Genomic DNA, 12,248 nt, shown 5'->3' with positions numbered 1-12,248 from the left:
GGCTCTTCAGGTTGTTTTGTTGCTTTAATTAATTAATTAATTATCAGCAACAATATAAAATTATGCACAAAAGGAATTAGTAATGTAAAAAAACATGGTTTTCTTTATGTATGTTTATATATAAATATTTATGGGGGCCCCTACAGACGAAGCACGTACAAACTCCAAAACACATTTCTAGTGTTAACTTCCAAAACAGAGCTACTAGATCACTCAAATTACACAATCGAATTCATATGTCTATTGTTTTTGTATTAATACACAAACATTTATTTATATATATATATATATATATATATATATTTCATATTCAAATAATTAAAAACAAAACTTCATTTACCTGTTACTACCACACACCCAATCCGATTGCTGGTACTTCCTGGCTTGCCTCTAGGTAACAAAAGCTCAACACGGCCCCTGGCATCCTGGAGCACTTCCGTTGCGTTTTAGTTTGTATGTGCTTTGTCTCTAGGGGCCACTGTAAATATACTTTTATTTATTCACTCCACATAAAATACACATAAAAAGAATGTAGCCTCGTGGGCAGTGTAGTCCAGCTGTAAGTAAGCTGTTAAGACTCGACTGTACACTGTGTTCGTGTTTCCTCTGAAACAATAAGTTCTGTTGGAGCAGCCTTTCATCACCTCTCTCTGTCTCTCGCTAGCAAAGTGACCCAGACAACAAAGTAAAGCTAGTGTTTGGCTACGAGCCCGACACGAACCCGACGTATCAGCCAGAGGTCCCTTTACTACGGTTCGGCGCCGCGGACCTGATTTATATACGCGCGGAATAGTTTTCTATACGAGATCGCTGCAAAAAGTGCAGCTTTACCTAATGTCCACCTACTGTTACTCATTTATATTAAGGTTTAAACATGTAGTTGGTGTTGGTGTGGAGAGTAACCTTCAGTAATAGTAATAAATCACACAGCAATAGTTCATTCATGTAGTTGTAAAAAGCTTGATAATATATGAAGTAATCCAAAGTATTCAGAATAGTTACTCTCATTGAGTAACGTAACAGAATACGTTACAAAATAAATTTTGGTTCAAGGTTCAAGGTTCTTTATTTGTCACATGCATAGTTATACAAGTATAACACACAGTGAAATGTAGCCTGACACGCTCCTCGACATGTGCAAAAAATTGGGGGGGGGGGTGTAGAGGAAGAACATTATATATATATATACATACATATAGTATATACACTGGGTGAATGTGCAGTAGTAGCAGCAAGCAGGTGAATTCTGTACATTAATATGAATAGATATCTGACTATTTTACAGGATAGACAATATAAACATATTTAAAATGAAAGGAATTGAAATGTACATTGTGCCTGGGTTTAGTGTCTGGAAGAGTCCTGTCTCAGTCAGTTATAGATGATGTGAGAGGGCGGGTGTGTGTGTTTAGGGCACGGATGGCTTGGGGATAGAAGCTCCTCTTGAGTCTCTCTGTCCTTGCCCGGAAGATGCGGAACCTTCTACCAGATTGCAGAAGTTGGAACAGTTTGTTGCCAGGATGGGACGGGTCCTTCAGTATCTGCTCTAGTCCGGCATCTCCTGGTGTAGGTGTCCTGAAGCGGGGGGAGAGCAATCCTGCAGCAGCGTTCTGCTGTACGGATCACTCTCTGGAGAGCTTTTTGGTCCTTCACACAGCTGTTCCCAAACCACGATGTCATGTTCTGTGTGAGGATGCTCTCCACAGCGCCTGTATAGAAAATCCTGAGGATCTTTGGAGAGACCCTGAACTTCCTCAGTTGTCGTAGGTGATAGAGGCGCTGCCTAGCCTTTTTGGTCTGGACCTGAATGTGGGCAGCCCATGTCAGGTCTGAGGAGATGTGGACACCAAGATACTTGAAGGACTGCACTCTCTCCACTGGAGCTCCATTGATGATGATGGGCTTGTAGTCTCTGTGCTGACCCCTTCTGAAGTCCACCACCAGCTCCTTGGTCTTGCTGACGTTCAGCTGGAGGTGGTTGTCCTGGCACCACGATGCCAGATTCTTCACTTCATCCATGTAGGCCGCCTCATCGTTGTTGGAGATGGCACCCAACACCACTGTGTCGTCAGCAAACTTCACAATGGTGTTGGAGCCGTGGGTGGCCACACAGTCTGAAGTGTAGAGGGAGTAGAGCAGCGGCGCATGTAATCTGTAATCTGTAGTGGAATACATTTTAAAGTAACCTTCCCAACACTGGACATTACTAACGATCACTGATCATACAAGCACACTTTGATCAGTTCGTATAGATCATAATGTTGCGCTCATACAGCGTTCTGTGTTCTTCATGTGACGCTCAGGGTTCAGCTGTGAGTTTCACTGCTGCTGATAAAAGCTGTAAATAAATATATATACAGGTTCTGAATGAAAAGAAAAAACACTTAGAATGGACATTTACATGATCTGCTCCGCTTTGGCTACTGCGATTATGTTTTCATGAATGGTCGGATGGACAACGAATTATGGGACGCCATTTTCTCCTCCCTTTTCATAAAGATGGTCCAGTGTCTCCTCTGCTAAAGGAGGTCATAAAGGAAGCATTGAAGCTTCTTCCCCTAGTGTATGGACAACTGAAAACAGCTCTGACTATGGCTGCAAAACTAAGGAAAACTGACCTTTGGAATCCCAGAGTGGAAAAAAAAACGTGAAACACACACAGGAAGTACCAAATACTGCACTTCCTCTAGGGTCAGCAGAGGCCCCAGCTGGTTAAATTTTATAGCAGAAATAAACATGTTTCCATTTTTAATTATTTAAATTAGAAACAAATAAAAAGAAAATTACACATCAGTGCATAAAACTGCAATACGTCACTTCCTGTCGTGGTGGGGCTTTTATTTTGAAGGTCATGGTCAGAGTCAGAGCGGAAGCTTGTGAGACGCCACCGTGCTAACAGCTAACACCGGGGTATAGTTACCTGAGCCAACAGGAGCACACACACCTGCAGCTCCGCGCGGATCGACACTCACACATACACACACACCGTCCCTCATGTTGCTGCGCCCCTGAAATAGCTTCTTGAAGCTGCCCGTGCACGCGGACATCTCCATGGCGACCGAGGAGCTCTACGAGGTAATGTGAGCTAATGCTAACATGCTAAGCGGCGGAGTTTATGAAGTTAGGAAAGTCGAACAAATTAGGCAGTTATCGACTGATCGAGTCCGAGGCAGACGGTTGGAGAGAAGTCCAGAGAAAAACTACAGCTAGTCGCTAGAGGGGCCGCACGTGAGCACAGTTAGCGCAATGGTAGCTGTCTGTTAGCCTTCCGGTCTCTCCCTGTAACTGTCCTCGCGAGCCTGCTGGGAGCTCACACTTGAAGTGGTCCGTGCCCTCCGGCGGAGGAAGTTTTGATCTGATTAGTGAACAATACCTGTAATACGTCACAATGTGACGTCACCAAAGTAGTGGCGTGATGCTTATTGTGGGCTCCGCCCTCTGTGTCCTCCAGGTGGAGCGGATTGTGGACCGGCGCAGGAACAGGAAAGGTCGGGTCGAGTACCTGGTCAGGTGGCGAGGGTACGGCGCTGAGGGCGACACCTGGGAGCCCGAGAGTCACCTGTCCACGTGCATGGCGTATGTCCACCAGTTCAACCGCCAGCACGCCGAGCGCCACAGAGACGGCGCCTTGCTGCGCTCCACACGCAGCACGCCTAACCTTCACTGGGGCCCCGTCCACAAAGCGCCCTGCAAGCCACATGCCTCTCGCGGCGACGTCGATGCGGACATCCGAAGCGGTTCGGGCGACCGTAACCAGGCGAGATCTACTCCGAGCCCAACTCAGTTGCTCCCTGCCAACCCGCCCCGCCCCCTACAGCAGCCGCTGCCGGCTGACAGCTTTGGGCTGATGTCAGCGTCTCCGGCCGGCCCCGCCCGCCGTAGCGTGGACTTGTCAAAAACAGGCATCAAGATCCTGGTCCCAAAGAGCCCAATGAATGGCCGCCCAGACGCCGAGGAGTCGCCCAGCGAGGCGGCACACAGCCTGGAGGCAGGCGAGGCTCAGCTGGTCCCACCAGAGGTCGCTCTGCTGGAGAAACCGCCGTCAGGGATCCAGCTGGGGCCTGGAGAGGAGCGAGCGCGCATGGGGACCCGACCCCGCAGTCAGAACCCACCGCCTCGAGCCCCCATCACGCCAGCTGCCATGCGCTCGCTCAGTGGCAGAGGTGAGTCCCGCCCAGGGGGGGGGGAAGCATGCTACCGATCAATCAGCCATTACCAAATGGTGTAATCAGTCAGCCGGACCACCAGATCGATCCTTAGACTGATTGATCGGTTACGAGGCGGCGTCACGCTCAGGTGAGAGCAGCTGTGTTTCTAACAGCCAGTAGGAGAGCTCCTTACAGCCTCAGCCTGATAGTGATATATGAGAACCATATTCATTTTACAGTAAACTCCGCCTCCTTCCTGGTGATTGGTCGTTGTCCCATGACCTGCTGTTTTGTCTGTGGACAGGAAGTGGGCGTTCTGATGTTCTGCATTCTCTCTAGGAAATTCGCCACTGATTGAGGGCGTCGCCGTTGGTGGGATGTCGGGTCTGCAGAGTGCTGTTGCCGGGGCGACCACGGTGACAGGGAAGCGGCGCCTGGAGGAGCGCTCAGCGTTCGATAAACGGCTTCGCTTCAGCGTGCGTCAGACGGAGAGTGCGTACCGTTACCGTGACATCGTGGTGAAGAAACAAGATGGCTTCACCCACATCTTGCTGTCCACCAAAAGCTCTGACAACAACACGCTCAACCCGGAGGTGAGGCCCCGCCCCTGCGGTCAGACTGCCCCCACATGCCCAGAAATTCACCTCTGTCTCGTCCCTGTCAGGTGATGAAGGAGATCCAGAGCGCTATGGCAACAGCGGCGTCGGACGACAGTAAGCTGGTGCTGCTCGGCGCCGTTGGCAGCGTTTTTTGCTGCGGACTGGACTTCCTGTACTTCATCAGACGCCTGACGGACGACAGGAAGAAGGAGAGCATCAAAATGGCCGAAACCATCAGGTAACACGCGGCAACGCTGAGCGGCGTCTAAGGCTGCAGCCGTTATACAGTAACGCAAACGTACGCCAACGTTTGCTTCGTTTAAACTCTGTAGCGCTCTGTCGTCGGCATGGAAACGTGGCCAAAACCAGACCTGCAGTAGAAACGTATCTGCGAGCAGCTTGAGGGTAAAAGCTATGACATCATTCAGTGGGCTGAATGATGTCATAGCTCGCGCCCGTGTTGTTGTCCAGTCCTCCTGGTTATATCGATTACAGAGCCGAGTGTTTGTGTGCGAGGCAGAAATGATCCGTCTGCAGGTTTCCTCTGACAACAGCCTCGTGTGTAAATACAGATGTTTTTACAGAAACGCAGTAGGCTGCCTTCCTTCATGGTCTCACGTAAAGCTGCAGCTCTTTAGGCCTTAACTGTGGCCCCACCCTCCTCTTCCCTCAGCCTGCCGGATATATTTGGACAACACTCTGTCCCAGTCATGGGTAGGGATGGGTACCGGTATCCGGTGCCATGATGGCACTGGTTCTGACATAAATGGTAGTGACCAGACCGAAAAGCAGCGCACATTTCGGTGCTTTATTTTCCTGAGATGTGACACACTTTAGATTCCAGCCAATCATTTTACGTTTCCGAGGATAGTAGGCGGGGCCAGGTACGTACGTTCTTTTATGCAGAGCTACAGATAAAAAGGCCCAAGGCGAAGCGGTCAAAAGTCTGGCTGTACTTCACAGCAAAAGATGCAAACTCAGCAGCAACAAGTGCTTTAAGCTGATACTGTGATACTGTCAAAGGAGGTAACACCAAGAATCCGATGAAACACCTGGCGACGCATAGCGTTTTGTTAAAAGCCGAGAAATGCGCCGTATTTGATAGCTTGCTGCGAGACCTCGCACCGAGTGCATCTACTGCGGGTGTGGTGCCTGTTATCAGACCCGGAGTTAGCAACATCCCCCACAAACCCGAAGAGGAGAGTCCTGGCCCCTAGCCCTGCCAGTGTAGCAGGAATGATGAGGATGATGATGCAGCAGCAGCCGTTCTTCTCTGCGTGAGTAGCTTAATGTTGTTCGTGTGTAATTTACGTTGAGTAGGCTAACCACGTTATTACATTAATGCATGTAAGGTGAACTAGCAAACATCATCATAGCTACATGCGGCTGTCTTCTTGTTTGATGGCAGATACTCCCTTCACCCTGGCCAAAAAGGCTAAAATGACCAAAGAAAAAGTGGAAAACAGTTAAACATGAGAGGTTTTTGGACAAAGTTTGTTTTTTCCATTGTTTAAGCTTCCAGCCAAGAGTGATACCATATATGCCCCATAGCTGCAGAAAAGGCTAACATTGTTATCTTTTTACAAAAAAACAGCTGAACGTGAGAGGTTTTTGGACAAAGTTTGTGTTCTCCATTCTTTAAGCACCGGCACCGTTTCAAAAGTACCGGTTTGGCACCGGTATCAGATAAAACCTAAACGATACCCATCCCTAGTCGTGGGATTGTTTCCCACTCACTCCTGCCGCCGGGTTTGGAATAAATATAATAACTTGGGTGGTAGATTCATTCTGATGGATTGTTTGTGTGTTACTGTATCCTCTGTACTGGTGAATAATGGCACTCGAATAGTTCTGTAACTATTTCATCTTCTCTCCTGGTGTAATCGAGTACCTGTCTTATATTCATTTTGTAATTGACCAGAATAGCCAAACGCCTGCATCAGTACAGGCACTGAGTTAGCTGGTAGTCCCAAATAAATCAGAATGCCATCAGTATAGCAGGCTAATCAGTATTCCCCTGAATATTAATACTTTGTCTTAAATGTTGGGCCAATGGTTTGACTGAGAGCCTCCTTTATAACCGCTTTGCTTCACAAAAAATCGATTTTTCAGTATTTCCTGTTATTCAGGTTTTTTTTAAAACTAATATCCTCGACTGTTGTTTTCATTTTATGTTTTTTCTCCAATTGTTTGCAAACTAGGAGCTGGTTTCACAGAAGAGGGGCCTGTAAACTGAAGGCTCTGCCTCAGACTTGTAAATACTTAGATTTATATCTTCTAAAGCAGGGGTGGGGAACTCCAGGCCTCGAGGGCCGCTGTGCTGCACATTTAGATCTCACCCTGGGCCAACTCACCTGAACCACACGATGAGTTCGTTACCAGGCCTCTGGACAACTTTAGGACATGCTGAGGAGGTCATTTAAATCAGCTGTGTTGGATCAAGGACTAAAACCTGCAGGACACCGGCCCTCAGTTCAATTCAACTTTATTTACACAGCACCAAATCACAACAACAGTCGCCTCAAGGTGCTTTATATTGTAAGGCAGACCCTACAATAATACATAACCCTCGAGGAGTTGGACGCCTGTAATCCATCCATCGATGTTTGCTTAATTGAAGGATTGTTATAACAGAGTTATAACAGGATGAAGATGCGTTTGTCATGTTCCCTGTAGTTGAGCTGCTTTTCTTTCCTCATTTTACTTCATCGGGTTTGACAGACCATTAACATTAAAAGGAAGGACTGGTATCGTGCCAGTAGTAGACCCAGTATACACATGTAAACATTACAGCTGTATAAAACATGAACTCTTTAAATGATCAAGAAAAAGACATGTGCTGACCTCCAGCTGTGGGGCCTTCAGGGGCTCTCTCACCCTCCAATAGGAAGGGCCCTCTAATGGCGTCCAGCCAGTGGCCATTGTTCTAGCAGTGTTGGTGCTCAACTCTGTTTTACTGCCTTACTGCTCGGTCAGCTGCTAAACTCTGTTTGTGTCCAGCCGACATTCCTGCTGTTAGCGTTTAAAACTCAGGCTTTCCCCGAAAGGCTTGTTTTTCTGTCTGTGCGCCCTGGCAACCGCCGGCTACGCTCCAATCAAGTCTCCGAGCGTTTGAGCGTCGCTGGTTGAGTCATGGAGCACCATTCCCTCAAACCTCACCAAAACCTCATCTTTGCAAGCAGGGTTTGAAATCCTCTCTTTCCGCCCTGCCTTTGCTCCAACATGTTCCCTTTGTCGCGTTGAAACCTCGGGTGCATAATCACGTGCAGGTGTTTCAAGCCCACGTTCCTGCCAGGCTGCCGTGGTCGTGGCGATGGGCTCTTCCCACCTGTAGCTCAGTTGAGTCCAGCTCCAGTCTTTGTGGTAGTAAGCGATCCACTGACTCCAGCGTCGACGGAGGTTCCTCCTCTCGTCCTTCTTTAACCACAGCAAGCCTCTGCCTTGGGCTGTGCCACATGACCACAGTCTCCTGACATAAGACATCCCGATAACCATCTCTGTCCCTAAATGTGCTTTTCCTGTGAACCCCGGGTAGCTCGACATGTGCGGTGTTTCCAGCTGGGTGTCGAGTGTTCTGACTGCGTGAAACGATACATTTTTGAGTCTTTATTCCACGGCGTGCTGCGGGGAGGAGCCTGCTCTGACGTTTGAGTCTGAGGTTTACTTGGAGCGCCTGACGGCTCGTTTTTGCTTCTCGTCCGTAAACTCTGCATCCTCCTGAGAAGAGCTTTGTGGTGTTTGAGTCTGAGGTGGGCACCGGCTTGTGCCATAATGTGCATAGTCCAATTTTCTGGTCCGTGTCAGGCGTTTCATAACCAAACGGTTTCCCTGCTGCAGAGGCGGCCCCCCGTTTAGGACTGAGGTCCTGGGTTTGTGTGGACTGGTCCTTCTGTTTGGAGCTGCCTGGTTCTGCCTCGTCTTCCCTGGTCATGCTGGATTCTCAGCTCCCATGAAAACATTTCGCTGTAAACGGTAGATTTTATGACACCATGAAACAAACGGTAGTGTATAATATGACAGACGTTTTCATTCGGTCATGTGGCACCGCCCTATTTCTCCACGCTTGTCGTTATCCTCTGCGGCCGAGATCTGGTCTCGTAGCTCGTGTTTTATATACAGGTGCTGGTCATTAGAATATCATCAAAAAGTTGATTTATTTCACCAATTCCATCCAAATTTTCATTTATAGCACGTTAAAAACAATACATGGCTGACAAAGCGCTGAACAACAGAAATATGGAAGGTACGATAAGAATAATAAACACGACAAATACCAATAATAATAACAAGCTGGGCTCTCGTCACACCTGCGCGGCGCCACAGACTGATCGAGCCACGCCGCGTTGCTGCGTCATTCAGGCAAAAGGAGCCCAGCTATGTATCGAGAGCTGCTCATGCTCAGACTGTTCAGTTGGCCACGATTCCTGAAAACACTTTGTTTGTATTGGTCTTCAGTAATATTCACGATAAGATGCTGAATCTGGGGTTTTCATTGGCTGAGAGAAGGAAACACCTGAAATATGTCAGTCTGTGTGGACTGGACGTAAACATCTTTCACTTTTTCAATGGAGTTGGTGAAATGTTATGACCAGCACCTGTATTTCCTGCTGCTCGTTCCTCTTGAAGCCCTTTTACCTGGAACGCCGGGGATGCGCTCTGCTGTGCCGCCATCCCACGGCAGTGCTGACGTCAGCTGTTAACAGTAATTAACATCTACACTGTCAGAGCAAAGAGAGTCATTGATAAACTGGAACCTTTTATTGTGAAAAGCCCATGTTTTTGTGCTTGTTTGTTCTGATTCCTCGATGGAATAATCGCTGCATCGGTGAGCTGGGCGCTTTGACCTCTGACCCTTGTGCCCTCTTTCTCAGGACCTTCATCAACACCTTCATCCAGTTCAGGAAACCCATCGTGGCGGCAGTGAACGGGCCGGCCGTTGGCCTCGGCGCCGCCATTCTGCCACTGTGTGATGTGGTGTGGGCCAATGAGAAGGCGTGGTTCCAAACACCGTACACAGCGTACGGCCAGACGCCCGACGCCTGCTCCTCCTTCTCCTTCCCTCGCATCATGGGGCTCGCTGCGGTCAGTCAGCTGCTTCCTGCACTGTTAAATGTCCTGCATGGTTTGCCTCGCAACTCCTCCTCACTTCCTGTGCTGTGTTTCAGGCAAACGAGCTGCTGCTCAGCGGTAGGAAGCTGACAGCTCAGGAGGCGTGTCTTAAAGGGCTGGTATCTCAGGTGCTGTGGCCGGGGACCTTCACACAGGAAGTGATGCTGCGGATTAAAGAGCTGGTCGCCGTTGACTCACTGGTCAGTTCCTATCTCTCTTTCTCACACACACACACACATACACACACGTTTCCAAGGTTACTGTATTGATTCCTGATCAGATCTGGTCCTGATTATTTAAAGCCTCCAAACAGGTTATGTGGTGGGGCTAAGGTCAAAGGTCAGCACTGAAGCGTCTGCGGTGAAATGTCACAGTGATGCGTTTCACCCCGACGTCAGACGCTGACCCTCATCAGGTGGCCTAAAACTCAAGGTGGGCGGGGTCAGCCGTGGGCTTTTTAAAAAGGGGGCCAGGCTGGTGTGGTGGTGCACACCCACCCACAGGTGCTGTCCTCTGTGACTGATGTCACCTACACTCAGATCACAGATCAGTACACAAACTCATTGATCTACTTGCTCCAGTCACAGACTCTGTCCTTCGTGGTGTCACTTCCTGTCCTGCAGGTCCTGCGGGAGTCCAAGGCCCTAATGAGGAACACGAGTCGCAGTGCTCTGGAGCAAGCTAACGAGCGCGAGTGTGAAGCCCTGAAGAGGGTCTGGGGCTCCTCACAGGGAACTGACGCCATCTTGCAGTACCTGCAGAGGAGGACCGAGCTCTGCTAGGACCACAACTGGAACTGTGACCAGGACTTGGAGCGCTGACTGAAGCGTGGCGGATTCTGCGAAAGACGCCAACATGTCCGACTGAGGACGGTGCCTCCTCTGCTCTCTGTAAACTAGCCGCAGAAGGTTAGCTGGCTTGGATCCAACTCCGCTGACGGTCATCCTGTCATGGATCTCTATGCTCCTCCCACTGTACTGCGTGTTAAATGCTCTGTTTACCTCCTGTTTCTAAGCTCCGCCTCCTCATGACATCATGCCATCGGACTGGACAGAAAGATAATAAACATGGCAATCAGACTGTGAGGGCTATAGTTTGTGCATAATTACCCCCAACTTACCCCCGTGCCAGCTGTCAGCTCATGACGAAGGATTGGTTTTGTTTATTATGGTGCTAACCGATGTTAGCAGGCACTAAAAGAAGGTAAAGGTTGCAAATGGAAGCTAACAGGAGCACATGGATGCTAAAAAGTCCTAACAGGAGCTAACGTAGTCTAATAAAAGCTAATAGATGCTAACAGAAGCTAGCAGCATCTACAGAGCATGATAATGATCAGACATAGTTTATTTTCCAGTTAGCAGGAATCTGGCAAGGACAAAGTGATGCTTGTATTTGGCCTCAGTTGGCTCCTTGTGGAAGCCAGCCTGTGACGGGTGGGGTTACCCAGTGATGGGGAGAGCACGGAGACAAACTGGGCGTTTTAGGAAATTTTAAACGTTTCAGTTCAAACTTAAATTTAGCCTGACAGACCAAACTGAGGGCTCTCCACCCGCAGAAGCCTTACTGTCTTCCTCAGGGCTCAGCTTGGCTAACAGGTTCGCTGCTTCTAGCCTGTATGCTAATTAAAGCTAAGCTAACATATTTCCTGCGGCCAGCTTTCATGCTAAGCTAAGCTAGGCTAACAGACTGATGGGACCTATATGTGGGACTGTCTCCTTACCTGAGGTTGTGTTTACCTGGGGTCATGCGGGGTCAGGGTTAACCCTAAATAAAGTGTTTCTGTCCCTGACTTTGACCCTGGGGTCAAGATGTTGTGTTGCAGCGCGCTCTTCTAGACTGTTTAGCCTGCAGGGGGCGCATACAGGTGCTACAGCGATGAATTGTGGGTAAATGGTGACCTCTGGCCGGTGGGCTGACTGTCTCAGGGTCTCCGTGTTTCTTTGCCAGAATAAACTCAGAATGTGTCACATGACGCTGTCTGGCTCTGTTTGTTACCTGAAATCAGCACAGACTGTAAACAGAGAGGGCCATGACCCTCAGCAGGGGTGCCTCTTCCATGAGAAAAGGACTTTTGACCTCAGTCAACTCACGGTGTGGTCCAAAAAGTCCATCCTTTTTTCTGTACTTATGGCATGTCTGAGCCTCCTTTCCTTGATCTAGGCAAAAATATCATTGAGGTCAAGGAAAGAAGGCTAGGAGAGTTGATAAGGAGTTAGGAAAGGATTGCTAAGAATCTGAACAACCTCCCAGCGTGGTGTTGGTCTGTTTCCTGAAGGCGCTTTAAAGAGAGCAGCCTCTGAGGAATACCAGTTACAAACAGCGTTAACGGTAAAAAGCTCAGAGACTTTCAGGAGAATAGTTATGTCACATTGTGTTTGTTCATAAACCTGCT

At 48.7% G+C, this 12,248-nt stretch overlaps 1 protein-coding gene across 1 annotated transcript; it reads left to right on the top strand.

The window, feature by feature from the left end:
- The first annotated feature begins 2,878 nt into the window (after nt 1-2,878).
- On the top strand, nt 2,879-11,818 carry cdyl (chromodomain protein, Y-like). Its single transcript, XM_085377340.1, has 7 exons — nt 2,879-3,075; nt 3,452-4,163; nt 4,488-4,741; nt 4,813-4,985; nt 9,619-9,829; nt 9,913-10,056; nt 10,480-11,818. The coding sequence occupies exons 1-7, from the start codon at nt 3,052-3,054 to the stop codon at nt 10,636-10,638; spliced, it is 1,677 nt and encodes a 558-aa protein (XP_085233466.1). The 5' UTR covers nt 2,879-3,051; the 3' UTR covers nt 10,639-11,818.
- The last annotated feature ends 430 nt before the right edge of the window (nt 11,819-12,248 follow it).

Source organism: Diplotaxodon limnothrissa, linkage group LG18, assembly GCF_057381915.1.
Source record: "Diplotaxodon limnothrissa isolate DT_005_m linkage group LG18, D_limnothrissa_male_GT1.1, whole genome shotgun sequence".
Lineage (NCBI taxonomy): Eukaryota > Metazoa > Chordata > Actinopteri > Cichliformes > Cichlidae > Diplotaxodon > Diplotaxodon limnothrissa.
Note: the sequence above shows the minus strand (reverse complement) of the source record. Positions and strands in the feature narration are given on the sequence as shown.